The sequence below is a fragment of the Manacus vitellinus genome, unplaced genomic scaffold (genome assembly GCF_001715985.3).
Source record: "Manacus vitellinus isolate BGI_N305 unplaced genomic scaffold, ASM171598v3 scaffold_11_pilon, whole genome shotgun sequence".
Taxonomy (NCBI): Eukaryota; Metazoa; Chordata; class Aves; order Passeriformes; family Pipridae; genus Manacus; species Manacus vitellinus.
The window spans coordinates 16,646,048-16,670,893 of NW_021938895.1; the positions used below are offsets into that span (position 1 = coordinate 16,646,048).

Here is a 24,846-nt window from a genome sequence, read left to right on the forward strand (position 1 = left end):
CTTGTGTAACCTGCGGAGTGGTCTCCGCTCTCTCCTCCTGTAATGTTTCCTGTTTCATCCCCACGACTCTCCCCACCTTCGACCCAACCCCCCGATTTTCTCTTCCAGTGAAACAGGAGGCCTCCCACAGCAGCAGATCCTTCCTCTTCATCCCCTCGTGCACTCTTCAGGTCGGACTGCAATGAGTGGACTGAGGTCTCCTGGGCTGCTGGGGCTGGTACTCTTAATGCTCTCAGCAGGATATTGCAAAGAGAAAGCTGACTCCACAGATTTGAAGGACAAGCAAAGTCTCTTAAATCTGATCATGGAGATCATTCAGGAACTGAAGAGGTACCACCTGGAGAAGGAAAGTGGGGTGCAGTACTTCTCCAAGCATGACTATAACTTGGATCGAAGGGAAGTGGCTGACTATGGAGGATACCAGGATGAGCAGAGAGTTGGTAAGTCACAGTCCATGACATAGGAGATCTTTTTCTCTAGAGTGCCTTAGTGAATGAGACAGCACATCAGGTTACTAATTTTATATCAAGAATTCACCACTCAAAATACTGCAGGTTCCCCTTGGTATCAGAAACAGACACAGATGGCAAATTCAGAATAGAAAACCTCCAGTCACATCTGAGAGTCTTTTACGCTCTGGATAATGTACTCAACTGAAAGTCCAACTTCCTGTGGCTTTGAACAAAAGCTATTAATAAGGGAAAAGACTGAAATGAGATAAGCTCAAAGAAACAAGGGATGGAAGGTTACCACTTATTATAATGTGCTTGGTTTAAGTGTTTCTTGGAAATGACCCTAGCAAGAATTCCCCTGCAGGACTATAGTATGTCCTTAAAGACTCCACTTCTAGAAGTCTTTCCTGAAGCTCAGCTTCATTGAACTTTTCGCCCTGTTTGTTTGTTCCTTTTGTACTCCAGAGGTAGCACCTTTAAAATACTAGGGAACTGAACCAGTACTCCTCTGCCACTGTAGAGGCTGTGACCAATCTGGGAAACTCCTGCAGTCATACTTCTGTTCATTTAAATGACTCTTCTCTAACCTCCAGTGAAAGCCCAGGTTGGTTTGTAAGATGTTCAGGTTGCATGAGCTGTCCAGAAGTAGTCATACCAGTCACACAGTGACGGATAGTTACTGCTCAGTTCCATGATGTTCCTCTGTGCATCTAGTTGAAAATTGATTTGGCTTCTCCTGCTGCCATGTCTAATTTACTGTTCCCTGTCACTCCCAAGCCCCTACAGCATTACTGCTGCTCATCTTACCCCTCCTACTGAAAGTGACTGAGTATTTTCCAGCAAATGCCTACTCACCTTTTCCCAACGTGGCTTTCATTTTGTTTGTGTGCTATTTATTTTGTCTTTATTGATCTCATAAAACTTGTACCTTTTCTTCATTCTCATTCATATTCAAATATCCTTGTGATTTGCATTTATTGGTGGTTGTCATGAAAATGTTGCTTCTCTATCTGGATGATTAATGAATGTACAAAGACAATTTTGTTCTGCTTAAGATCATCACAGGGAGAACATTTTGTTTTATACATGTTAAAAAGTCAAAGAGGCCAGACTAAGCAGGGAACCCTGATCTGCACAACTCTAAATCTCACCTTGGAACGTGGGCATAGTTTTTGGTCACCCTACATCAGCATATTGGTGTGAAACATCTGGCTTGTGCTGAACAGTTATCTATTTGATTAATAAACCTGCTTCAGAGCAGATTAGTTGCTAGTGTTATAACTGACCCCTAGGCAGGATTTTTCATTCTGTTATTATAATGGAGTTATTCCCAGCAACTCTGAAAAGGAACTACTAGTTAAGAGTCTTTCATTTCAGTTTTGGCATCACTTTCCCAGTGAGTTGGTCCCATGGGAAATTTCTGAGTGAAGCATGTGTGTTTTTAATGCTCTTCATGACATAATTAGGTCAAATAGGATAAGGTCAATTTTACTTACACTGACTAAAGTTAGAAGTAAATGAAGAATGACTTTCGAGAAGTGTCTAACCTTACAAGTGAATCAGATCTGGATGGAAATGCTCTCTCACTTTATATCTGATAAGAGGTGCCAGGGGAGTGAAAAAGGCTGCTCAGGCATTTATGGTCAAATAAATAAAGCACCATGTAGTGTATCATACACAATCAGCACTAAGCTATCAGCATAGAGTTTGTAACGGAAAGCAATCAAAGATAGCTGTAAATCAGGAAGTCACAACTGAGGGTTAGGGCTAAAATGGATTTCAGTAAACCAGTTTCATTTTGCCATCTGCTGAACAGAAAACGCAAGGCGGTAAACCACAAACACAGGGAGCCAGAAGAGAGCAATTTGCTTGGAATCATTTCCTGTGAATTTTATTTACTGCTAAAGGGGAGGGAAAAAAAGATTCCTGTAAGTAGATCAATCCAGTTCCATGATTACAGCAGAAGAGTGCTTGTACCAACATACCTGTGATAGAATACTGGACACATTTGCATAAGAGAATTAGAAGACACAACCCCAAACTTGAGTTTATCTTTGGATCTTTACCACTAGTGTAATACACTATTTCTGAGCAACCATGAACTAAAATTTCTTGAAGAATTTAAATCTAGGTCAACTTGATAATATAATTCATAGAGAGCTAAAATCTGACTCTTAGTTAATAACCATCATCATTAATGACCACACATCTAACAGACATTGTTTCATCATCACCGTGTGTTTCATAGAGCATTTTACAGGGGTTCCTATGTAAAACAAGTGCTTGAAATGTGGCCTGCTGTATGCAAAGGGCTTTTGACCTCTGTGTACCTGTCAAGACATAGTGGTGATGTTTGCTGGACAGAATATTCCCTGCCCTCATACTATGCTTGGCAAGCAGAGTTCCAGTGCAGCAGAGTGACTATTCTTTTTTCTGTCCAACAGAAATAGTTCCTAGAGATCTGAGGATGAAAGACAAGTTCTTAAAGCATTTAACAGGTATGTTTTAATTTTGCATTGGTATCCATCATTTCAAGTACATACCGTAAGCTGCACTGCTCTTTCTGTGACCTGTGCTAATTCATAACTTATTATTTCTTTATATTTCAGGTCCACTCTACTTTAGCCCAAAATGTAGTAAACATTTTCATCGGCTTTATCACAATACAAGGGACTGCACCATCCCAGCATGTAAGTGACAAAACGAGAAACTTCCCTAAAACAAAAGGAAACTCAAATTTAATAGCTCTGTCAGGTAGCTCTGTCAGGTACCAGTAGTGATACAATGTCAGAACTCATTCCTTGCAATGAAGAGTTTTGAGTGGTCTAAAATATACTGAGTATTCTTTACAGTATTACAGTACAGCATCAGCATTACAGAGAGGAAAATGGAAACAAAACCTTTTCACTGAAAATACATTGTGTACAATGGCTGTAAACACTGTGTCCTTAGGTACTGAAGTATATGTCTCCTGGGTTCCAAATCAAGTGTTTGCTTTTCACAGGAACATGACTCCTCTCAGAAACATCTCATATTTACTTTCTAGTGCTGCAAATTCAATATAGGATCAGAAATCCAGGTGGGATTATTTCCTTTTCATTGATTATTTATCTAGAACATATTTTATAGATATTTTCTATTTTGACTATTCAGCTACCAATCTATCAGTGATGTTGACAATGAATCTTTGCAACACTTGTGTTCCATGAATTATGAAAATATAATTTCCTAAGGCTTAGGAAAAAAAAAAGTGCTGATGGACACAAGTAAGAAAATGCAGTTTATGATATCTCTTCACTGTTGGCAGCACAGAGACAATCAAATCAAACACTGACATATATCAGTCAGTAGATGTGACTCTAGATTCATACTGAGGTGGACCTGTTGAGTAAGCAGATGCTATTTTAGTACAGCCTTTTCAGAATGGAAGCACACTTTATTTTACTTGTCTGAGGTCAACCAGTTGGGTCAGTAGCAGAGCTGGGAATAGAAACAAGAGTTACAGATTCCAAGTTTCAAGTATTAATAAATAATTTAGCCCAATATACTTTAAAGGCATATTTGGTAAGAATTGTGGACTTTTCCCCTGTTTGTAAGGCTTCAGATTAGGAATGCCTTGGAAAGATAGGGATTTATAGATGATAGCTAGCCAGATCACATTCTGTTTATATGGGTGGAGATATAAGTTGTTCATAACTTGTCTGTTTTGAACAAGCAAATGGTCATATTACCTTTTTCATAAGGATCACAATACAAACATCATTTGGCTCAGCACAGCTCCAAGCTGTGAAGCTATAAACTAGTTGGTCATAAAGTCTAAATTAGCCTTTTCCTTCTGACAACTGACATACCCACCAATATCATGTCTGGATAATGGAGGATAATTTGTATGAATGGCAATTATAGCATAACTATGCTGTGAGTTAGAGATTGTTAACATTGCATCTCTAGGAAACATTAGATGTAGTTACTCATTAATGAAATAATGCCTAACGAAAATCAACATCAGTTACTGGACTGGGCTGACTAGCATCTTTTGAAGTAACTTTCTTCTAGGAAAATGACATAGACAGCCTACTTTAATTCTTCATGCACAGAATGATGTTACTTTTTGATAATATCCTGACTTCAAATAATACTGTTCATTCTGTGTAGAAATTCAAAGGCTAAACAACAAATAAATTAAAAGCATCTATGAGGCTGCAACGTGGTGGTAGCCAGTACAAAAGAATTTTGTTGGCATACTTTCTAGTACTTTGTACACTGTAATAGCACTTACACCTGGAAAGTAATTTACTTTTCTGTCTGTCCATAACCAGCTTTCACAATACTGGCTTTCAGTTTGTCATGTTAATGAAGAAAAAACCCTTTTGATTATTTTTTTAGTTTTGCATTGGTTCTGTCCCTTATTACAAATGCATCAAAAAGAAGAAGGTACCTAAAATATGAACAACTAACAATAGGACTGCTATGGAAAAAACAGTTTTACTAGTTTTAAGATGAAACGTGATACAGTTATGAATGTTTGTGATGTGGTCACATACTTGGGCTGGACTTGACATTCCTATGACTAGATGTTATTTGTCTAATTTGAAGAATATCTATTGGAGAATGGCATTACTTAAGTTGATAGCCTTGTGGTTGAGGGCTGGATTTCAAAGGTGGATGAGCACAACTTACTCTTCCTCTAGTATGGAGATACTACAGTCACATGTTTAGATCCTGCATGTAAGCACAGACACAGATATATAAATTTTCATACATACAAACACTTGGAGAGCCTCCAAGCACATTCATGCTATTTGTTTACAGATGGAACATATGCAAAAGTCAGTTGTACTGTTAATGTGGTATTAGACATGGCTTTCAGTTACACAGTTTTTACACACTGCATTTCTAAGTCTAAGGAGTTGACTTTTATTCTGTTGCAAACTAAGGTATTCATTAAACTTTATTACAATACTAATTTGACACTGATATCAATGTTGATTTTTAAAAGCAAAATTGGTTACTTTGGTAATCTATTTATGCTCTTTTTTCATGACAGACTATAAAAGATGTGCCAGGCTTCTTACTCGGTTGGCAGTAAGCCCAATGTGCATGGAAGGATAAAGGTAAGCTTTTTCTTAGCAGTAGTGACATTCCACTGCATAGCAAAGCAGAGGATGTTGTGATTCATACATGAGAATTTATGGGCGTATAATAACAGCTGTCCTTTAGCTAAGGTATTCTCCTCTCACACAACTTAAAGTAACTGGCTTAATCTGGCAAATTTTGGCATCAAGGAAAGGGTACCCCCTGCTGGAAGTCATTACATAAAAGTCCATGTGCATCATCTGTGAATTATTTATAGCAGCATACAGTTAGCAGATAGTGATTTGTTGTTACAGAACAAAACTCTACAGCTGTGGCTTATTTTTCAAGAGTTGACTCAGTACACAATTGCCTGTATCAGGAGCAGCAGCCACTCTTTTATGTGTGCAGCTGTACATCTATGGTGTACTCTTTGGTCTGAGTTAATATATACATAGCTATACACATGAAAGCTTTATAAACGTAGATAGGCTGCAGGTGCTTTTATGGTAATTCAATTAAAATGTATTATTAGTAGCATTGATAAACTAACTTCAAGCTACTCGGATTTCCTGGGATTTCATTGTGTTCACCTCTCATGTCTATGGGTTAATTCCCTCCTTTTTTGCCTACATGTACCTCTACTTCCCACAAATACTTGGGAAATTTCATCATGCACCAAAATAAAAAGCCATCCAACTGACCTATTTTTAGGAAACTGTCACAAAAGAATACAAAAGAACTAAGTCACATTCTGTCCTCAACCTTTACCTGAGACAAAAATGTGACCTCAGACTAATGACCATATGGACTTGTCAGTAACGAATGCTGTCAAACCAAGATATTTTAACTCTATGGTGGAGAGAATCAGTGAGAAAAAATAATAAATATTAAGCATTTTAGTTTATTTTTTTAAAGCATTGACATTGTTTTGCATGGCATTCTCAGAAGCAAGCTAGGGAAATGTAATCAAGATAAATGTAAAAATGACTGGAAAAAGATACACAAGTAGGTTATTAGCGTTTCACTGTCAAAACTGGAAAAATGTATTAAGCAGTGTCTCACAGCTTCATTATGGGTGTGATATTGTTCAATACTTTCATTAATAACTTGGGTGATAGAATACTATATTTAAGGATTAGAGTAGTGTAGGAGAAGCAACCATGACACAGTACAATCTTGGAATTAAAAATAATCTTAGAAAATAAGCTGAATAGTTTAAAACAAGGATAAAATTTAAAGAGCAGAATTATGAAGTCAGGTAGGAGTATTTAGCTTCAGAATTACCAGAATGCCAGAATCCATGGCATTTTGTGAATAGACAGATAGTTTTGTCAAAAACATAGGGGTTGTACTGGATCACAAACTAAACAAGTCAACCATGTCACACTTGAAAAAAGTCAAACAACATACTGGAATTTATAAATAAAATAATTGTTTATGAAACATCTGAAATAATCACTGTTTCTGGAATACTGTATTTAATTAAGGACACCACACTTGAAGACATATGGGTGCTTCTTAAAAGAGTCCAAAGAAGAGCAGTGTGGATTACCAAAGGCCTAGAAAAAGTTTAAGAGAACAGTTAAAGGAATTGGGATTATTTAGTCTAAAGAAAAGATGACTGCAGGAAAACATCATGGAGTATTCCATTTCATAAAAGGTTGCTACTAGCCATCCTCTCTATCCAGTGTGGATAAATGAAATATAATTTGTTTAATTTTGCAAATAGGTCAATATTATTATCAATAAGCGGATACATTAGAGTAGGAAATTCTTTTCTCCCTTTCTTTAGAAAGTTTTATCTGTATCTTAACATCCTGTCATGTAAACATAAACTTGTAATATGAAGGAACAGGAACTAAAGTAATTCACATCTCAAGATGGGAGTCTATTTAAAATTGTCCATCTCTCAAAAAACACCTTTGCTCAACTAACAGGCATGTTGCAATGTCAATAGCAACTCCACTGCTGTTATTCTCCACACAGACACAGATCAGTAGTGGTAGAATTGTTAAGCAACCTCTGTTAGTAGAAAGACAGACTATTCTCTACCACATATGCTTTGAGATTCATAAATGTCTCCATAAGATTAATCATCTTTTCTCCTCAAAGCTTTTCTACTGCATCAGTTCAATTTGTGTGAAGCAAATTAGGTTTCCTGTTTTGCTCATTATCTGATTTTCATTTCATTGGAGGCTTTTAAGTGGGCTGGGCTACAGATGGACTATTACTGGCAAACTGGTAGTTTTGGTGGATTTTTCAGATCTGTGGACATCTATCCATGTTTAGAGATCAAGTTAAAGGAAAAAAAATAGATTTGTTTTCCTTTCTACACTAAATGCATTTTGGACTATCACACGAGACATTGAAACTCTGAGCTAAGATCAAACAAGAAAATAAGATGTGAAAACAGGAATTGGACATCTGTGACTGTCACAACACATACCTGAGTGGGCCCATGTGTTTGTAGTACAGCATGTCTTATGGAGCCTTCACTTTTTCTCATTTACCCTACACATATGTAACTGGGCTCCATCTTCTCTTGGTTTTTAGTGTACGTTCCCATTCTGCCTGTCCCACAGATAGGAACAATGCAGGGACCCAGTAACAGCCCTTCAAACTGTTGAGATTGCATGAGTGAAGCCAGAGCAACAGATTTATATTACCACATCACTCAGTAGTCCTTTTTTTTTTTTTCCAATCAGCAACCCAGGCCATATTCCTTGGCTGCCACCAGCATCATTTCTGATTAATTTTATTCTGTAACCCCTTCTTGTAGTCAACACAGCTATGCTAAGTCCTGTCCTTGATGCTGTTTCGTGTTCTGTTCTTCAGTCAGCGTCCTAGGATTTCCCATATTCCATGGTTGCTTTGCTCCACCCTATGCAGATACATCCCACAACTGTAATGTTGTCCATATCTGCAGTAGGTAAGAAATGCCAGGAACAAAATTCCTGAAGTCTTCACCTAAATAAAGTTCCCAGTTCAGATCTTGAGTATTTCCTGTGACAGACGGCGATGACTCTGAAAATCTGTCCCCTTTGACAGCATCTGTCACAGCCACTTTGGCTACAGTCATACAGATTTTACTGCTTTTGTTTGAAAACTGCAGGTGTTATTGTTGGTGCCCTCCCTTTTCCATTAGCTGTTCTTTAAGTCTTTGCAAGAGCCCAATACTGATCTCATAATATATGTTGAAAACCTCCCTGTACCGTGAGTACTAGTTCAAAAACTAAAGACTGCATTAATCAGATATTATTACATCCTTCTGTTTTGAGGATTTCTTCTAATTTCTACACGGACAAGTTTTATGGGGTTTTTTACCTTTTTTAAAGCATCTACAGTTATTTCAAATAAACAAAGTAAAACTAATGACAAACACTTTTGCACTAATAAATACAAGACTGGTGTAAGTAGTAGGAATCTCGGGCTAAGCAGAGAAAGTGAGGTTTTATATACTATAAAAAGGGTATGAAAAGATCTATTAGTTGCTTCCTTCCTTAAGAAGCAGATACAAAAAATTAATATTTGTACATACGAAGGTCTAAGATTCTTTATAAAATTCCTAATAAGCTAAAGCCCACTGATAACTGAAATTTCCTTTGGAACTCAGAAAAATCTGTGTAAACTCCTCAAGATGTATTGTCCATACTAGTAATGTATATGAAAAATGCTGAAAATACAAGTTAAAGTTAGAAACTTCATATACATGAAAACTAGAGTACCCCACTGAATATCCCATTCCTATACACCATTTTTCAAACTGTTCTTAAACCAAGTTAACATTTGGGTACTTAAATTTGGCTTCAAGTGTTTTGTTACAATGGAAACAACAGATTGCTTTCTCTCTTACACTGTTTCTTATTCAGAGTAACATCGAGTGCATTCAAGAAATGTAACACGCTTTCATAGAAGTGAAGGCAAAATTAAGATGAGGGAGTTGCGTATTATTCAGTGAAGGCAGACCCTCTTTTTCTAGAATGTACAGCTTGATCCATCACATACAGCTTCTCAGGGCATGTTCAGTCACCTCTGTGTCTGGCGCCAGGAAGTAGTTTCCAAGGTAACTAACTGAAGACTTTTATCAGAACTACTGCTTTGCATTAAATAGGCAGCCAGTGTAAGTTACTAGTGTGGCATAGTCCAAGTTTATTAAGCAGCAATTTGTAGTTTTGCTTACTATGGGATGTCTGTGGCTAACACCAGATGGAACATTAGAAACTTTATCGTGTTCAGTGCGTGGATCTCTCTGATTACATCACAGACTTCCACCTGGGTGCGCACACTTCGGGAAAGAATTTTTTGATGTAAGCACATGGAAGTTCCGCTACAAAATCCTACTGGCACAGTATTTTAAGATTTGTATTGATCTTTAAACCACTAAACTCTTCTCATACAGATTAGCTTTTTCTTACAGAGTTTATAATCATGCACAGATAATAACCAGAAACAAATCTGGAAAGCTGTAATATGCCTTTACACTAGCTTTCATTTGTGCTTTTAAAATTGGAACAATTGCATGGTTTGGTTGGTTGGTTTGGTTGGGGGCTTTTGTGTTTATTTTTCCTTGCATTAGCAAAGGAGAACTAAAAATTGAGTTAAAGAGGGGAAAGGAATTGTTACCTATGTTCTCAACAGAGGCTGTAGTCAAATCGTGTTCAGGAACTCCACTAAGACTACCTATCACTCTTCAGCTAAATTCCAGTCTGATTTTCCTAGACTGATCCATATGATGTGAAATAAAAAAATTAAAAGAAAGTACAGCAGATTTATCAATGCTAAAAATCTGAGGCCTTTTCAAGGGTCTCTGAAAATGCCAGGGGTTGAGAAAACTGTAAGTTACCTGAGCACTGGGAATCTAAGATCCAGAGCTTTTGATCAGATACCCATAGAAAAGCAGGTCTGTATAAGCATCCTATCCAGTGTTTTTCACCCTCAGTGAGCTGCATATTCCCACTAGTAATGAAAAAATTATTTATTACATTTTCAGTGTTTAACTTGTCAGTTGTACCACACACTGATCAAACCAAAAGCATGTTAATTTCTTTTAAACATCACTTTTAAACATCCCAGCCTAAATAGGGTACAGGAGGACCCTACATACAGAAAATAAGCTAGATGACAGTGCAAGACAAGAAAAATTTACATCAGCTTCTACTGATGGGAAAAAAAAAAAAAGTCATTGTCCTATCTGCAAAGCCAGAGGAAACCCATAAATTACATTAAGCTGTTCTGTAACATTATTACATTTCCTAACAGCTTTCAAAAATTGCAAAGTAAATGTTTAAATACTACTAACAAGTATTTCTGTATGCACCAATAGCTTGATTTCCAATGGATTATGTCAAGTCCAACTGACTTTGCATCCAAATGATTCTATTATGAATTATACTTAAGCAGTAGAATATGTAGAGAAACTCAGAGTATCAGAGACTTCGCGCTGATCATGGGAAGGAGAGGTACCTACGTTCAGACAGACAATATGAAAGCTTTAACTGTGAAAAATGTCATCAGCAGAACTCTAGCATCAGAGTACCACTGGTTTTTATCTCCCACAAGGACTTTTGACAGCTGTGAGACACACAAGCTTCAACTGAATCTGTTTGCATGTAAGAGCAATGGCTTTCGACTGTGTAGATTAAAAAGACATCGTACATTTTTTACTTCTAAAAAAGAACAATAACAGGCTTAGAAGGACATGAAACTAAGTGGACAGACTTGTAGCATTCAGTGGTCATCCATCTAGAAAATCTGGTTGCAGAAAACAAACTCAGAAGTTACTGGAGAGAGGATGGACTTCTAGATATGTATACTCAGTTACACAACATTTTCTTAGCATGGTTTAAAGGTGTGGGGGAACAGGGGTCTGAAAACCTTCACTGCTCAACCTCTGAATCAACATTTCTAGAGTATAGACAATATACATACATATGCAATGTGGAAACCTGTCATTTTGTATCAGTGATTTTGATATCAGTATCATAGAAATGGTTTTGATTTCATTCCAAGAAACTGTTCTGGGAAGAGTTACCAGAACCACCAGCAAATTGAACCAGTGCAGCTCCTGCTCAGTTTGTGCTGCCTCAGTGTTTGCATGTTCCAGGAGCTATATTTATATGACCAAATCTCGGAAAGTTACTTCTATCTGTTTCTTGTTTATATGATTCCAAGTTTCTTCACAAATGGGCCCGATGATACATCAAATCCTTCTGAGATCCTAGCAACAACTGACTGACACCAAGGCATCCAGACAGAATTTTGCAATGTGTTAATGCTATTCCTGAGGTTTATTCAATTTTTGACTTCACAGCTGCAGTCATTAGAACAGGCCAGACTTAACTATGAGCACTTTTTGAAAGGTAGAACTAGATTTTCCTGATCTGCCTACCTAAAATGAAACACCACAAAAAGGGACACTTTCCAAAATTTCCGCCTTGATTAACAAACCATTAATTTAACAGTCAGGCTGATACAAACTGAGCTAAATCAGAAATGTGCTACTGGATCTTTCAAAAGTTATTATGGAATTCTCCAGTTTTATTTATTATTTTCAGCATGATAAACACATTTTGAAACACATCTATGTGAATATAAAAATAGTGAAAGGCAATTTTCTTCTTTCTTTTAATCCACCAGATGTTATTACCATGACAAGAAACACCAAGAACCAAGAGAAGTGCCTTGGAAACCAACAGGGAAATAGAACTTACTACCTTTTAGCAAATTCCATTGTGAACAAGAGATTTATTTTTGCAGATTGACAGACTACTTCCCATAATTCTTTTAACATGCATTTTGTATGCCATCAAGTTTGCAGATTGACATTCTTTACAGTAGCATAACTGCCAGTAGTACTTAATGCTCTGTACTTAAAAACACACTTTACAATTGATGTGTAATGCTGCCAAAAATTATGTAAACACAAATATTTCACCAAGAAAATTGATGTTCTATTGCTTAATTCTAAAATTTTAAGGAATGTTTGTTTGTATATCTAGAACTACTAAAGATCTGCTCCACGGTAGTTGTGGTCACTTGACACCCTTCATGCTTATGCAATTTTTTTAAAAGTTTGGTTAAAACAGACTTGCATTGGGGTCACATTGTACCCTGGGAGTACAAACTGCATGACAAACAGGAACGTAATTCCAAGTAGACATACTTTTTGGGACAGTGGAGCATGGATTTTGTACACAAACACAAGCTGCCATTAATTTACTTTATATAATAAATGTATAAAACATTCCAGCGAACGTGCAATATGTAAATACTGTAAATAACAAGCGTAAGTAATAAAGTGTTTGGTATTAAGTTGTTCTCAATTTGCTTTCTGTTCATTGAATCCAGGTAAACAAGCTACCCTCTGGTAGCTACTGTCATTTATTCACACTTAAACCTCTTTCCAGTAAGAGCTCACTAGTGTAAGAAGGAAAGTTATATCCACCTCAGAGAAGTTCAGTAATCTGGACACTCTCTGTGTGTCTTCCAAGCCCACAAGGCTGCTCCAATTCTCTCCAGCATTATAAGACGGAATGTTTTTTATGAATAACAGTTGTTTTAGGATTTTTTGTTTGTTTCGGGTTTGGTTTGGGGGAGGGGCTTTTTGTTCATGTTTGGTTTTGGGGTTTTGTTTGTTTTTGTGGGTTTTGTTATTGTTGTTGGGGTTTTTTTAATAATCTGCAATCTATTCATGATACTGCAAGGCAATATAATCAGCAAATGTCCAGTAAATCATTTTACTATTGTAGAATTTTTAAGAAGTCAGTGAACTTGAGAAACCTTGATACACATTTCCCTTTCTTCCTTAAATCAGATATTAAATTCAGTTGACAAAATAAAATGGCTCAAACAGGAAGAAATTTTTTATGTGCAATCTGTAGATGAACCACATGTACTTTTAACTTATACTGGCATTTAGTTTTCTTTCTATCCTCAATTTGATCCACAAAATGTAAAACCGAAACTAACATCCCTCCCCACCCTGAAAACTCTAGGAGCTGAGATTCTTGAAATGGACACTTAAGAGCCTTCAGCATCCAGCTCTTTAGAAGAAAAGAGAAAATGGAAGAAGTACAAAATCCCATGCAAGAACGTGGCTGTGTTTAGCAGGAGAGAATTACAAGTTTTTATTTGCTTTCAGTGAACACTAAATGTTAAAGTTTCATCTCTCAATGGATGCAATATATGGCTACAGGAAACATGGTAGTTTAAGGAATCTACTTCTACAGGATTCACTCAGCTGCTCACCTGCAGTAAACGTGTCGGTGGAACTCTGTGCTTCACTGTGGTTCCATTGATCAAACAGTACCATGCAACTGTCCCTCCTGAAGGCAATTCCAGTTCTCTATTCTTGGCTTCTACAAATTTGTATATAATACCATGGTCATCTCCTTCCCTTCTTCCAGAAAAAAAAACTACTAATGATAAAAATCAATCTATCACCTTACTCCTCCTAGTACACTTAGTGAATTATGTAGCCAACAGATTACTTGCTGAATATGTATCTCAAGGCTGAAACTTTTAAATCTGAACTGAATTTAACACAAATAGTTTGTATCACTTTACAGGAAGATTGCTAAGCCTAGTAAAGGTAAACAACCATATCCTTTTATGTCCTTTCTGTTACCCCAGCAGCTCAAAGATAAAGATTTAAGACCTTTAAATCTTAGCTTTAGTATGTAGGAAACTGTTGAATTCCTACACAACCATGAATGGGAAAGTACAAGTCATCATGTTCTAAATCTTGTGAGTTATTTTAATTTCACTGGAATCTTTGAAATGGTCATTCAGGCAGAGAATAATATTAGATTATGCCTAAACACTTCCACCTTTGAGGTTAATGCATAAAACCACATTTAAGAGGGTTTGTCCCTACTGCCCATCATTTTTCCCCATTTACTTTGTAAAAGCATGCATAAAAGCAAAGGACAATAATTTTTCCAGAGTCAGTGCTTAGTCGGACCTGAAATATTGTATTATTCTTTGTCCCTGAAGTGAAACAGCTATTAACTTGCAAATTTCTAGCTTGTTTTTTAGAAGTCAAAACTACTGGTAATGCAATAATGCACAAAGATTCTGATTTCTGTGTTTAAGCGTTCCCTGTACCACCTGCCTTTTTGTAAGCAGGTTTTTAAGTTATAGGTGTGACTGAAATTTTAGCACAAAACAGAAACCTCCGTAACACAAAATAGCTGTTCTACAGCAAAAGTCCCAAGAAATTTAATTCCTATGGTGAAGGCTTCAACACACACAGAGTGACACCAGGATTCCAACTTCCCCAGGAGTAACAGTATCCTCTATTGAAATACATCTCTCCCCCAGAAGATAAAGTAGGCTACAAATACAGAGACTACTACTTTGGAAGGCAGGAAGAGACACAAAAAAAGGCTAAATAAATATGAAACCAAATTTTATAGATCCAGTTTTACAGATAATGTGGTAATGCTAGTCCATACCAATGCTGATACTAGTCAAAATAGGAAAAATCATCATGGTACCAGTTACATTACTGATCTCAGTGCATTTACATTTCTAAGGCAGACAAGAAAGGTGATGTTCAGACAAGCAGGTACAGATTTTTACAAAGCATTTTGTCCAAGAGCAGAACTATCTACTTACTGGCCTTTGGTTTACTTTGTACTACAGTACAGATGAACTCCGTTTGGGTTGAACTATGCTCTCAGAGAACACTTCTGACAGGCTGTCCATTCTCCTGAGTAAATCTGTAAATACTGTCTGACCCTCATGTAGGAACTGGAATTATAGCAAGTTTCTCATCTATTATATTGCATGGATTTGAGTATTTTACTACTATAAGATACAAAATGTGATTTCACATTTCAGCTTTTATTTTTTTTGTCATCAAAGTAAATGCTATGTTTCATGTGCTTGTGTCAGTGTGCTACGAATCACCCAGAAGACCAAAGGAAGACCAGAAGTCCTAATCAGTTTCTGAACTTTGTTCATCTTCAATAGTATAAAAGTGAACTGGAACAAAAATTATTTCTTCTTTGACTACCTAAGGATTTAAACTGACAGAAAAAGCTATTTTCACTGGATCCTGATGACACACAAGGAGGTTTTGCTTGCTTAAGCTTTCAAATAGTGCTAAGAGCAATGTCTGTCAGGCAGCAGTTCTTTGAGTCTAGAAGGCTTCCTGTGAAACAGGAACACCTTCCATTCAAAGGCTGCCTCATGATACTGACACATCCCAGTTACACATCAACCATTATCTCAGATTCCCACTGAAAGCTGACTGAAGTTAACTCACTAAGGACACAATGACAAGACCTCAGTTTAGTTAATACAGCACATAAAGAAGCAAGATGTTACTTTTGCAGTGCTTGTGAGAAAGCACTGAAGAGTTTACAGATAAATTAATCCTGAATTATATACTTTATTACTACACTGATGAGTGACAAAATGGTTGATCGTGTAATCCAATTAAAACCTTTCTATATTTTTTCATTAGATGACAGAAAAGCTAAAATACAAAATTCAACTGAATAAGTATTGAACACAGAGGCATAATTTTACAATTTAAATGTATCAATCAAGTAAACTTTACATATTTGAGGAAAAGCTAATTATTTTCTTTTAGAAATTAAATGATGAAGCATTAATGAGGTTTCTCCAAAAATGCTTTACAACATCTAAGACACTGCTCGTAAACAGTTTCAAAGTCCTTTTCATTCCCCTGGAAAAGAAGAGAGGAAAAAGACTGTAAGAATAACAGTACTAACTAAAAAAAAATAAAAATTGCATACTGGTTTCTCCATTGTCATTAATACCAAATAACAGACACAAGGAAAGAATAAAAATGGTGCAAATACATGGTGATAGTTTTTGCATATTTCTCTCTAATTTGATCTCAAGGATTTCCACAAACACTGTGACTTTGTATTCAACAGTCCCAGATGACTTTCCTTCACATATTTTCTTCACACATTTTTCTTCTATTCACTTTTTTAGCCCTTATAAATTTTTTCCCTTTTTCTTTACATTCCCACTAACCTTTCCAGTTGAGTTTCACAGTTTAATGAAGCACTGTGCAACAAAGGAAAACAAAACAAAACTCTTTTTGTTTTGAATCTGCTTCCCCCATTAAAACCATTTCATATTCTCTACTTTCTGGGTAATGAAGAGCAATTCCTTATTTAGTTTTTCCCATTACATCAAGATTTTATAGAACCCTACTGCATCTTTATCCACCTCTGTTTGCTAAACTGAAGAATATTAATCTAATTGTTTGCTCTTGGCTTGTATTATTCAACTTCTCTGACTACCTGTGTCCATGCCTTTGTCTCTATCTTTCCTCATTACATCCTCTGCAAGGAGGCTGATCAATCAGGCCTTCACCAGTATTAAAAATATAGGTGCACTGCATTTAAATGTAAATAAATGCAAGCATAAAGACATGTTATCCTTTCCTAATCCAGTAATTTATATTCTTTCCTTGTCATTAAAAAAAAATATGTTTACACTTGGCTTTGTATAACTTTACATTGTATGTCACATGCCAACTGTGGGATCTGGAAAGATTATATACTACACAGACACAATTTTTAATCAAGCCACCCAAAGAATTTCTTACACATACATAGTACGGATCTTCAATAATAAGCTGTTTCTGTGGATCATAACTTCCAAGTAGCTCAATTTTGGCCTTGCAGTCTTTAACTTGGTTGCTTTTCCTGTTCAGATCTCTGTAAAAGAGAACATAAAATTTTCCCCTGAATTTTTTGCCAGAATTTTGGCATCAACACAAGATGTTCACGACCATTTCTAGACAACACAGGAAAATAACTCACGTCTGGACTCAATCCTGTGGACCCTACACTGCTGCTTGGTTTTGTTTCTTTCCTGTTGTGTGGGGTCTGGTTTAATTGAGTATGGAAGACATACACATAAACCTAATTCAGAGCATAAACAGTCAGGCACTCAACCTGTAGCTTAACAAAATTTTGTAACAGTAAGTTCAGCAACTTCTTCCTCAAATCAATTATTAGTACTGTCAATATCTACCCTTAGCTTGTGTTGAACAAAAACCAATGGAAATTATTCAGATATTTCTCCAGAAGTATGAGTAAGCATCTCTTACCTGTTCAAAGCCAGATTAAATTGGTGTACTGCAAGTTCTATCAATACTACCTCTAACTCATGTGAAGTCCTACTACAGTCAGTTAACAGAAAATGGTAAATGACTGATCTACATCTGTTTTCCTTTTGATATACTGTAACATTTTATCAGTTGTCACATCCTTTTCTTTCTACATCACCTCTCATTGATAAAACATTCTGGTTTTGAGATGGCATTTTCCCCATCTACTTACAAATGGCCATCTATGATCCCAAAGGCAGTTAAAATGCACCTCTCATCATCTCCAGAATAAAGGCAGCTCAGTACTATGATTTTCACAATGAACTGCCAGAACATACTAAATTCTTTTAATTACACATTTCCATACCAAATCATCATTTTACTTAACATTAAAAAAGGCAAAAAAGCCCCTGTGAATACTTAGTCATAAGCATATCAGTGTTCAGAAATTAAATTTCTAATTACTCATTCTGATAAATTAATTTCAAATAGTTTAGAAATAGCAATGAGACCACAATACTGGTTTTGCTTGAAGAAAAATCAGGGCTCCTCTTTAAACCAAGAAGGTATTGCTTGAATTTACAGATTTTCAATAAATTCTCTAGCCTTTTATTATTGGAAAAAACATCAAACCATTTTCTTAAAGGCTTCTGACAGACCACTTTGTGAACAGGAGAGGGCCAGATGGCTCTGGTGCTAAAGAAAAGGGATGTCCCAAATCTTCCTTTTCTGACATGAGGCATTCCATCAACACCTGTAATCAGCTTGCCCTCCCAGTGCTACAAATGGCTGAACTCAGTGCAAGTTTAAGGTGAAACTGTAGTGTAGCAGTAGCAATATCCCAGTTGTAGTTCTGACATTTCTTCTGCTCTATAGTTCATATCATATAAATTGTTAATTGAAGTTTCTGTTTAGGAATTCAAGTGAAAATAGAAGTAAGCCTAGTCACGTCATTGCCTGAGACACTGCAATCAAGTCAAGTGTTGTATACCCTTTGTTCATGCAGACTCTGGAAGAGAGGTCATTCAGCATACTCTAGAAAATTCAACAAAATCATACTTAGTGAAGTGGTGCTGCTTCTAGAAGTCTTTATGTTCTACTAACAGGGTTTCATTTGGGTTTCGTTTTGTTGTTGGTTGTGGTGGTTTCGGCTTTTTTAAACTAACTTTACAATAGCTCTTACAAGCACTTTGAAAGCTCAGCTCCTTAGTACTCATATGTATATACTTGAGTAGAAATTTTGTTAGTGATACCCAGTTTTTACACTAGGCAGCTACTTCACCAAATCTTTCTAAAGAGCACTTAATTAGAACACAGCTAACAATAAAACAAGACTTCCCCCAGCTAACAACTCTGCTTATTTCAGAGCTCATTCTATTTCTATAAAAAAAGTAAAAAAACCGTTACCATATTTAATCCTTTCCAAGTTGCCACAGTTTGTCTGTTAAGTACCATGCAATTAGAAAAACAGATCACTTCAATCAAGACATTAAGTACACCCTCATTCTTAACTATACAGGCATCAGCTGTATATAGCACAAAGTACCTAAATTTCCATCCTTAATCCTTGATTGGTACATATCACACAAATAAACCATTGACTTCTAGCTCATTAAACTTATTAGAAGTGAAGAATCTATCCTAATAGGATATCATTCACATACACGTTTGAAAAAAAACCCCAAAACAAAAGAACACCAAGACAAGCTAAGCAGTAAAATGTGACATCTGTCTTCAAAGTGACTTATGAGACATCACTATAAGTAATCCACATGAATTTGTTCCATTTCTTCATACATTACCTTAGATTGTTCTCATCCATGCAAAGTATATAATCAAAGGTCTGGAAATCCTCTTTAATAACCTAGAATTAAAAACAGATGCTTTAGCCTACAAGCTTCATTTGATTTATAAGAAGAGGAAAAAAAGTATTTTCAAATTCTGTATCTCTGATTTACTAAAAAAGACACAGGTGGAAAGAATAAAACTGCATCTTCATAAATTTTTACAATAAGTTGTGGCATTTTAAATATACTTTACCATGATTATTTATCCATTTCTGCAAGAATTCCATAAAAAACTCCAAGTCAGCTATTCAACCAATCTTTCCTTTTTTTTCTTTATTTTTTTATATTTCATGCAGCAACTTAGACATCATTACAAGTGACATTTCTAGTACTTTTCAACTACTAAAACTAAAGCAGATTTCCAAATGTGGAAACTATGCAATAAAAATGGTTAAAAATAAAATAGAAAAATTACTTTCTGGATAGAACAACAAAAATGTAGGTAACCTGGAATCACTTGCAATACTTCCAGTCTAGAAATTTGCCACTGCACAGGAAAAGTTACCAGGTGAAATTCAAAGCTGAAGTATGATGGTATGAGTTACAATCTCTTAAAAACAAATGCATCCACAATATTTTAGGCCATGTAAATTCACAAAATTTACAGTATGATGTGAAAAAAATCTATTGTAATCTTCCTACCATAATACAACCTGTTCTTTTTCTTTCCTGTAGTTTACTGACCCCTAAACATGAATATTAACTAAATTCAGAGATCTGAGCTCAGAGGCAGATAGGCAAACAGCAGATAAACCACTAACTTAAGTACTAATGTCATCTCTCCTGTTATAAAGACAGCTGCAGATATTTACCTGTCATTGTATTTCAGTTTACATTTAAGCCTTAGCTTAGGCTAAAATGTTCCCAGCCCATGCCCACAATGCTAGTATAGGGTTTTGAACCAAGTGTCCATAATGAGGATGAATAAAAAGAATAAAATCTATAATGAGTTCACATTAAGACTGCATTTCACACAGTGGCCTATGTGTCCTATGTGAAGTATCATAACCAATAAACTTGGAAAGTTTGTTCAGAACAGGTTTTTCTGGCAGGCATCTCTGGGAAGGATGGGCTAGAGAGGTGAGTAAGCAAGTAAACAGACAAAAAGACAAAACATCATACTGTAAGTCAGAGGTTTAACTTGTAAAAATTACTTACATACTAAAAAAAGATTTCGATGGCAAAACATCCATTTTGTGCAAACAGCAAATAGATACTGATTAAGCTCCCATAACAGGGAGTAAGAAAAGACAGACAGAAATTATCACCAGAATAAAGCCATAAATGAAACATTCCACACAAAGAGAATTGAAGGGGTGAGGTGTGTCGGGGAAGTATGAGAAAAGAAAGGGTTAATGGTAAAAACTAACAGACTTGTTTATTTTCACTGTAAAAATATTTGCTGTATTCATGCAGTGCCTCTGACCTATGAAAATATTTTTGCAGTGGAAATAGCTTTGTTTTCCTGGCAAATCTAAGCAGTACCTCTACAAGCTGCTTCTGATTGCTCTACACAGCTAAATACAGGCCCCTATGAAAATATGAGGGCACAGATTTCTTTGTTATACAGACATATGTAAGAAGAAAAATTAAGAAAAAAAGGAAAAACACACCTGCCACACTTCCCACTTGACAATGTTACAGTTATTATCCTATGACCAGCACTAACACAGATGCAAATGCAGCCCTAAAACCAAGATTACCATTTGGCTTCTGCTCTTAAGCCCTACAGCAGCATCAGATACAAAAAGCCTAATTGAGCAAACTCCAGGGAACTGAAGATATTCCTCAAAACTATGAAAACTAGTATTTTGGGGGAACTGAGGACATAAAAATTTATGTACATTTTGAGAAGAGTAGTGGAGAGCTCAAGTTCAACTTTGGATGGAACTACGCAGACAACAATAACCTTGCATTAAAAAAATGCATATAACCATTGTTAATTTATTTGTTAAACATTTCCCTTTATTTACAGAAGGAAAAATCTCATTTTCTCTGTCTAAAACCCCAAGAGAAGCAATAATCCTCAAATTTATCCAGTTGTGAAACAGTGTTTAATACAACCTGCTTCTAATCTCAATTTCATATTTAAGGCAAATGCACGGTATGAGTCATAGGAAAATCAATTTTGGCCTCAGCATGAATAAAAGTGAAACTGATTAAAACTTATCTGGTTTGTGCATGAAGACTAAGAGCTCAGAGAACTACAGTGGGTACATAAACACACAGCAGCCCACCATCGGCTCAAATGTTAACAACTCTTTATTTTGTATATACATTTATTTTTATACTTCACCTTTCACTTAAAAGATCACTGCATATGATGGTAGGATGCAACCGACTTAACATTCCCTTTTACATAAATCACTCTTGTAGTTTTGAACTAAAAAAAGGTAAAATCCATGATTATCATAATTATGCACAAAATTACATGAAAGAAAGTGACTTTCACTGGGAGGGTACCAGTATTCCACAGGAGTGAAGAGGATAATTGTATGAGGTACTTATCTTAAGACAGTATTTCAAAGGCAACAAAGGTAAATCCCTGCTCTCTATTTCTGCAGCTTCTGTATTAAATTTTCTTTAATCTGTTCTGAAACAAGTCTCACACAAAATTCTATCCTTGAGTTTGTCTCTAAAACAAACACAGTTCCACTTGTATTTATCTGACCACTCTGAAAAGTCCTATTTTACACTCTTGAGTCCCTCTCTCTTCAGAAGTATGACAAGACCATAACAGGTCTGCAGTTTAGAGAATCAACAGAGACCATTTGACAGAAGTTTGGAAAAAAAAGTAAACTGGAGTTACATAGTTAACATCACTGCAAAATGAACAGTTACCTGCAGCTCAGGGATTTGAAGATTTTCTTTAAATTTATAAAAGAAACTGCTTGTACTGGGATGTTTTAGACAAATTTTCATCCTGTTAGTCTTTCATTTTATTGTCTCATTCTTGTTAATTTTCTCTCCCTGTATATGTAACATTTTAGGGTCTTCTGCTTTAAGAATCTCTTCATTTGCCAGAATGTATAAGCAAATGTCTTCATTAAAGTGTTTCCATTCCCTCTCTGCCAAAGGAGGATATAGAGATTCGTTTCAAGGCAGAGGATCAACTCATTTTGGGTCCTTTGCTTTAGTTTAACTGCTCACAAACTACTCTAGGAATATCCAAGAACAGTTCTTAAGTTTCCAAGGTATATCTTCTAAGAAGACAAACATGTTACACTGCTGTGACTGAAACACTGGCTGAATAGTTTCAGTACCATTTAGCTTGTATATTGCCAAATAATGATGTTTTCAAGCACTGATAAATAGTAAATCCAGAACTTGTAACAGGAAAAGATTACAACAGACTTTTTTTAGTAATTATTCTAATAGTAAAATAATGAAAAATCTGAAATGTTGCTGTGCTTAATTCTGTTTATTATATAAAGGGAGATTAACATCAGGAGAGGTCAGTAGAGGGCAATTGACTAATTGAGAGAATTTATTTTAAAAAGTCAAAAAACTAAACATGTCGTCTTTGAAAGTGAAGAAAGTAAATATGACCTCAGTATGGTCTAGTAAAATTCTGAAGGGAACAGAAATGTAAGATAATACCAAGACGACTTGATCTTTTTGTCAGTACAAGAACTAGTGGCATAAACTCAAACTAAGTAAAGGTCAAGCCCTAAAGGAATATCTTATATCCAGAGAATAGTTAACTGAGGTAAATTATGTGCATTTATTTGAGTGTCTGAATTATTTAAATAGATGCAGACACATTTACTTCCAATCTGTCTGGAATGCAGCATGGAAATACATGTTCTTTTGTTATTGAAAACAGATACGAGTTTTGGTTAAAACTTAGAGGATTTCACTAAGTGACAAACCTGTCTTATCCTTAAGAATGCTTCAAGGGTATGTTTTCCTCTGAAGTTACCACCAACTGTGCTACTAATCTTGGGTTTGAGTGCTTTCATTCTAATTTAGCACTCTAAATATTTTTAAAAGATCTTCATGCAAGAGCAGAAGCTTTTTGTGACAGATGAACAGGTATTCTACTTCTTTTTGGACTTGTTAAATAAATATGCAATTTTTTGCTGAAGGATGCATCACAGATTACTAGAGTAAATCCATTTTTAAAAAGTATTTAAAAAATGCCCAAAAAACTAAACATTTAAAGGCAAGATTTTTCCATAATGCACAAACTGCTCCAATGCTTCCTAGTTATACCTCCAATGAAGCTTGGTAACAAGAAACTCATTAAGCTCAACTAGAAAAATAAGGCCACTTTGAAGTCCTTTGAAAAACTACATATAGTATTTATTACTTGATGCTTAACCATGCATTGGTCAAATGACTTCCGTGATTGCAATGGTTAGGGCTAAACAAAGCATGGGTATGAATAAAAAAGAAAATATACTCTCTTCTACCTGCCGTGCTTTATGGGCTGTCTCAATGCCATGATTTCTTAGACAGCTTAAAGCCCTTGAATCTGGGGAGCGCCCCACGTTCCAGTCTGAAACAGCAGCACTGTCTGTCCTCCACTGTAACAACAAAACAAATACATACACATATTTAAAGAAAATTAAAGTACAGTACCTGCCTGGCAATATGATTCATGGGAATGCCATGCTTCTTCATGCAATTCTGTCCTCGATAGTCAGGAGGGCTTCCTATTTCATAGGTAGATGTTGCTGCACTGTCTATCCTCCACTACAGAAAAACAAATTTATATTTTTAAGTTTCCTTTCTCACTGCTTACAGTTCTAACTGGCTACAAGACAGTAATTTCTTAGGCAGGAAGAAATAGCTTACCTTATGTTCAACTTTTTCATCAGTTACAAGTTTTCTAAAAACTGCTTCAGCTATTGGAGAGCGACAGATGTTTCCTATGGAAACAAGAGATTAAAGTGAATTTTCAGACTATTGAAACAAAAATATCAATAATTTTGTGGATTTTTCAGCGCAAATCAGATTAAAGATTTTATTTACTTAAACAGAATGTGTATTGCTTATGTGAAAACCCAGAGTCCTGCACCTGGGTTGGAGCAATCTCCAGTATCAATACAGACTGTGGCATGAAGGAATTGAGGACTTGGGGACATCACTGGATGAAAAACTGGATATGAGCCAGCGGTGTGCATCTGCAGCCCAGAAATGCAATCCTTGGCTGCATCTAAAGCAGCATGGGCAGCAGATCAAGGGATGTGAGTCTGCCCCTCTACTCAGCTCTCATGAGACCCGACCTGAACTAGTGCATTCAGCTCTGGGGCCCCCAGCACAAGAAGGACATGAACCTGCTGGAGTGGGTCCAAAGGAGGACCATGAAGATCATCAGAGGGCTGGAGCACCTCTCAGTGAGAACTGAGGTTGTGCAGCCTGGAGA

The 24,846-nt window shown here is 36.1% G+C and overlaps 2 protein-coding genes across 2 annotated transcripts; one reads left to right on the forward strand and one right to left on the reverse strand.

Annotated features, from left to right (window-relative positions):
- The first annotated feature begins 42 nt into the window (after nt 1-42).
- Nucleotides 43-12,955, forward strand: ALKAL2 (ALK and LTK ligand 2). The gene is given in 7 exon segments (XM_029965789.1): nt 43-87; nt 90-119; nt 122-440; nt 2,897-2,950; nt 3,062-3,142; nt 5,500-5,566; nt 12,165-12,955. Coding segments are annotated over 6 exon segments (594 nt in total). The 3' UTR covers nt 5,565-5,566; nt 12,165-12,955.
- Nucleotides 12,956-14,720: 1,765 nt separating this feature from the next.
- On the reverse strand, nt 14,721-24,402 carry ACP1 (acid phosphatase 1). The gene is made up of 5 exons (XM_029965790.1): nt 24,276-24,402; nt 24,060-24,173; nt 19,431-19,492; nt 17,128-17,233; nt 14,721-16,224 (listed from the first exon to the last, which is right to left on the reverse strand). Exons 2-5 carry the CDS (start codon nt 24,099-24,101, stop codon nt 16,147-16,149), a joined length of 288 nt encoding a protein of 95 aa, XP_029821650.1. The 5' UTR covers nt 24,102-24,173; nt 24,276-24,402; the 3' UTR covers nt 14,721-16,146.
- Nucleotides 24,403-24,846: the final 444 nt, after the last annotated feature.